We start from the raw sequence: 5,051 nt of genomic DNA on the forward strand, positions 1-5,051 counted from the left end.
TTACTGTGCCAAGTCTATGTCTTTAAGGCAGCTTGTCAGAGTAGGGAAGACAAACAGAATGTCCATTTCAAGTGTGGTGGAAGGGAGGAAGAGCTTCGGATTGCCCAAGATCTAGCTCACAGGTCAATAAACAGTGACATCTTGATGACCTCCCCTGTTATATTCAGCTCTAGAATCCACCAGAGCTATTATCTCCTTTTTATTTCTGCAGGATCAGTGAATAGTGATCTTGACATGAGACGTCTGATCACCTCCAATGGCCTTCACCTGGAGGTAATATTGGACAGTATCCTGTGCTTGGGGTGTGGGAAGTACCCACCACAAATAGGACTGCATCCCTGTGACCTCTGCTGAAGAAGGTGGAGCATCAAGGATAGTAGGACCCAGATGGGGGCAGATTTAAACTGTTGTTCAGGTTTTACGGCTTTCCACAGGTTGACCAACACAGCTTTGGGTTGTTAATCTACACGTTTAGGTGGAGTCCCTACAATAATGAGATCAAATTACATTTGCTTCCAGGTTACATTTACCTGAACACTTTATAGCTGATTGGGATAGCATTTTTGCTCTCCAGGTTCCTCCTTCTCAGGTCGTTCCCATAGTCTATCCCTGTCCCTGGGATTTGTCAGTTTTTCCCATATAATCCATGGTTTTCCCAACACCATAAGTGTCTCTTCCCACCATTGCGCTCAGCACAGATCTCAGCATCCTATACCAAGAGGGATGGCATACTCTTTCATTTGGCTTTCATTGGCTTTCATTTCTGCTGTGAATGTGGCCTGTCAGAAACTTTAAAGACAGCAGCCTAGATTCCTTGTCTCATATCCAGTTTCCTAGGAATTTGTGGTACTTCTTGTATAGATTTTTAGGGTTCCACATGTTCAGAAAGTTCTCCTTCATTGGGCCAAGCCTCTTTGAAGACTAGAATATTCCAGTATATAAGGGAATGAGTACTTTATTTTTTATTTTATTTTTTTAAAGGTTTGTTTATTATTTATTTATTCATGAGAGAGAGAGAGAGAGGCAGAAACAGGCAGAGTGAGAATCCCTGCATGGAGCCTGATGTGGAACTCGATCCCGGGTCTCCAGGATCAGGCCCTGGGCCAAAGGCGGCGCTAAACCGCTGAGCCACTCGGGCTGCCCGAGAATGAGTACTTTAACCAGTCCCCCATCCCTGAGCACCATGTAGGAGCTGCTCTGCTTCTTGCCCAGTCAGAGAAGTGGCATCACCACCTTTATCCCATAGCTGCATTAATCATGCCTGGATACTTTTGCTTGCTTTTCAATTAGAACTTGGCAGCTATATCAATAAGCTCAGTGGGAGTATATTCTCTCATCATGAATATTTTCTGAACTGGAGGCTACCCCCTGGCTGTGGTTGCTGTTGTGCTTTGTTTTTTGCTTTTTAAAGTATTTTCTTAATTTGAGTATAGTTGACATACAATGTTATCTTAGTTTCAGGTGTACAACTTAGTGATTTGACAAGTTTTAAATTATTTTATGTTCAACACAAGTAAACATAATCATCTGTCCCCTTACAGCATTATTACATTATCATTGACTGTATTCCTTAAACTGCACCTTTTATTTCTGTGACTTATTTATTCCATAACTGGAAGTCCCTATTTTCCTCTTATCTTCACCCATTTTGCCAAATTCATCACCCTCCCTCCCATCTGACAATCAGTTTGTTCTCTGTATTTATAGGTCTGATTTTCCTTTTTGTTTGTTTATTCATTTTTTTAAGATTCCTTTTATGAGTAGAATCATGTAATACTTCTCTATCTCGGTCTGACTTATTTCACTTAGCATAATATCCTCTAGATCTATCTATATTGTCTCAAATGGTACCTTCTTATCCTTTCCTATGATTGCATAATATCGCATTATATATATAAGTATATATATACTTACATATATATATATATATATATATATAACATTTTTATCTATTTATCTATCGATGGACACTTAGGTTAATTCCATATCTGGTTATTGAAAATAATGTTGCAATAAACAACATAGGGGTGCATGTATCTTTTTGAATTAGTGTTGTTGTTTTCTTTGGGTAAATAGTAGTAGAATTATTGGATGATATAGTATTACTATTTTTAATTTTTAAAAAAGATTTTATATATTTATTCATGAGAGACACAGAGAGGCAGAGACACAGGCAGAGGGAGAAGCAGGCTCCATGCAGGGATCCCGATGTGGGACTCAATCCCAGGACTCTAGGACCATGCCCTGGGTTGAAGGGAGGTGCTCAACCACTGAGCCACCTAGGTGTCCCTTTTTAGTGTAATTATATGTGTTTTTTTTAATTTTCTTTTAGTTACTTTGTTATTAGTCTATAAAAATGCTACCAATTTCTGGGTATTAATCTTATATCTTGCCACTTTATTGAATTTGTTCATTACTTCTAGTAGTTTTTTGGTGGAGTCTAGGATTTTCAATATATAGTATCAGGCCATCTGCATATAGTGATAGTTTAATTTCTTATTTACTAATGTGGATGCCTCTTATTTCTTTTTCTTGTTTGATTGCTGTGGCTAGGACTTCTAGCCTAATCATTTTGAATAAAAGTGACAAGACTGGATATTTTGTCTAATTCCTGATCTAAGAGGGAAAGCTTGGTTTTTTTCACCAATGAATATGATGTTAGCTATGAGATTTTCATATATGGCCTTTATTATTTTAAGGTGTTTCCTTTAGACCCACTTCATTGAGAATGTTTATCAAAAGTGGATGTTGAATCTTGCCAAATGCTTTTTTTAGTCTATTGAGATGATTATATAATTTTTATTCCTTTTTTTTTTTGGTGTGGTATATGTTGTTGATTGGCTTGTGAATTTAAACTATCCTTGCATCCTTGGAATAAATGCCACCTAATCATTGTGAATGAATTTTTTAATGTATTGTTGTATGTGGTTTGCTAACATTTTGTTGAGAATTTTTTCATCTATGTTCATCAAGCATTTTGGCATGGAGTGTGTGTGTGTGTGTGTGTGTGTGTGTGTGTGTGTCTTATTTTGGTATCAGGGTAATGCTGGCCTCATAGAATGCATTTGGAAGCTTTCCTTTTTTTCTATGTTTTGAAATAATTTGAGGTGAATAGGTATTAATTCTTTAAAAGTCTGGTAGAATTTCCCTGTGAATCATTTCATCTTGGGCTTTTGGCAGTTTTGATTTCTGATTCAATTTTGTTACTTTTATTGGTCTGTTCAGATTTTCTACTTCTTCCTGGTTCGGTTTCATAAGATTGTATGTTTCTAAGAATTTATCCATTTCTTCTAGGTTGTTCAGCTTGTTGGCATATGATTTTTAAATTGTTTCATAGTATTCTCTTAAAATACTTTGTATTTTTATGGTTCAACTTTTATTCTCTCTCATTTCTGATTTTATTTATTTGGGTCTTTTCTCTTTTTTTCTCCATGAATCTGGGTAAGGGTTTGCCAGGTTTTTTTTATTCTTTTCAAAAATCCTAGCTCTTCATTTCATTGATTATCTCTCAGTCTCTATCTCTCTCTCTCTCTTTTTCTCTCTTTTAGTTTCTATGTAATTTATTTTTGGTCTCATCTTTTTTACTTCTTTTCTTCTATTCTTGGGCTTTCTTTGCTCTTCTTTTACTAGTTTCTTTAGGTGTAACATTAGATTGTTTATTTGATCTTTTTCTTGTTTCTTGAGATAGCCCTTTTCAAACTGCTTTTGCAATATACCAAAGATTTTGGACTGTTGTGTTTTCATTTTCACTTGTCTTCATGTATTTATTATCTCTTTGATTGCTTTCTTGACCCATTTGTTGTTTAGTACCATATTTATTCTCCATTTGTTTGTGGGTTTTTTTCCCCAGTTTTTTCCTTGTGCTTTATTTCTAGTTTCATACTGTTATCATTAGAAAATATGAATGGTATCAATTTAATCTTTTAAAATTTATTGGGACTTCTTTTATGACCTACTCTGTGATCTAGTCTGGAGATAATTCCATATGCACTTGAAAAGAATGTGTATTCTGTTGTTTTTTAGTAGAATGTCCTGTATACATTTGTTATCCCCTTCTGGTCTAATGTGTCATTCAAAGACATGTTTCCATATTGATTTTCTGTCTGGATTATCTATCCATTGATGTTAGTGGAGCGCGGAAGGTCGCGGCCGGAGGTCACTACATCTCTTTGTTCCCCTCGGCCAAGGCCGCTTCCAGGGGGGCAGGAGGCAGAGGGGAAGCGCCCCCCGGGCCCCAAAGCCCGCTCCGTACTCCGCGTCCCGCGCCGGCCCCGCCCGCTCCCGGGGCCACGGGGCACAACACTTCTCTGCAGAACGGGGAGCAACGGCGCCTCCCCCCGGAGACGGCCGGAAACTGGTATCCCCCGGAAGTGACTTCACGGCCTCCCGGAAGTGACGGACGGACGCCGGCGGTTCCCGCGACGGTGGAGGGCGAAGTGACCCCTGTGCGGGAGTGAGGCGCCGCCGCGACCATGGGCCGCCAGTTTGGGAACCTGACCCGGATGCGGCATGTGATCACCTACAGTTTGTCGCCCTTCGAGCAGCGCGCCTTCCCGCACTACTTCAGCAAAGGCATCCCCAACGTGCTGCGCCGTACGCGGGCGTGCGCCCTTCGCGTCGTGCCCCCGTTCATAGCGTTTTACCTTGTCTACACATGGGGAACCCAGGAGTTTGAGAAATCCAAGAGGAAGAATCCAGCTGCCTATGAAAATGACAAATGAGCCACTCATATGGATCGTAGTTCCCAGTGTCTGGAAGACTTGAAGAAGTAATAAACTTATTATGGACTGCAAAAAAAAAAAAAAAAAAAAAAAAAACTACTACTATCTACTAGTAGATAGTACTACCCTGGATACCTGGGTGTTCAGTACCTTTTTTTTTTTTTTTTTTTTTTTTTTTTACGGAGAGAGAAGCTACTGATCAGCAGAGAGAGAGAGAGAGAGAGAGAGAGAGAGAAGCCCGGAGAGAGGAAAGAGGGAAGGTGGGAGGGGGCTGATGAACAGTGTGTTCAGCTTGAAACAGCATTTAAAAAAAAACACAAAGAGCTGAAA

The 5,051-nt window shown here is 39.4% G+C and overlaps 1 protein-coding gene across 1 annotated transcript; it reads left to right on the forward strand.

Annotated features, from left to right (window-relative positions):
- The first annotated feature begins 4,385 nt into the window (after window positions 1-4,385).
- On the forward strand, window positions 4,386-4,809 carry LOC121496096 (cytochrome b-c1 complex subunit 8). Its single transcript, XM_041764347.1, has one exon. The coding sequence runs from the start codon at window positions 4,473-4,475 to the stop codon at window positions 4,719-4,721; it is 249 nt and encodes an 82-aa protein (XP_041620281.1). The 5' UTR covers window positions 4,386-4,472; the 3' UTR covers window positions 4,722-4,809.
- The last annotated feature ends 242 nt before the right edge of the window (window positions 4,810-5,051 follow it).

Source organism: Vulpes lagopus, chromosome 1 (assembly GCF_018345385.1).
Source record: "Vulpes lagopus strain Blue_001 chromosome 1, ASM1834538v1, whole genome shotgun sequence".
Lineage (NCBI taxonomy): Eukaryota > Metazoa > Chordata > Mammalia > Carnivora > Canidae > Vulpes > Vulpes lagopus.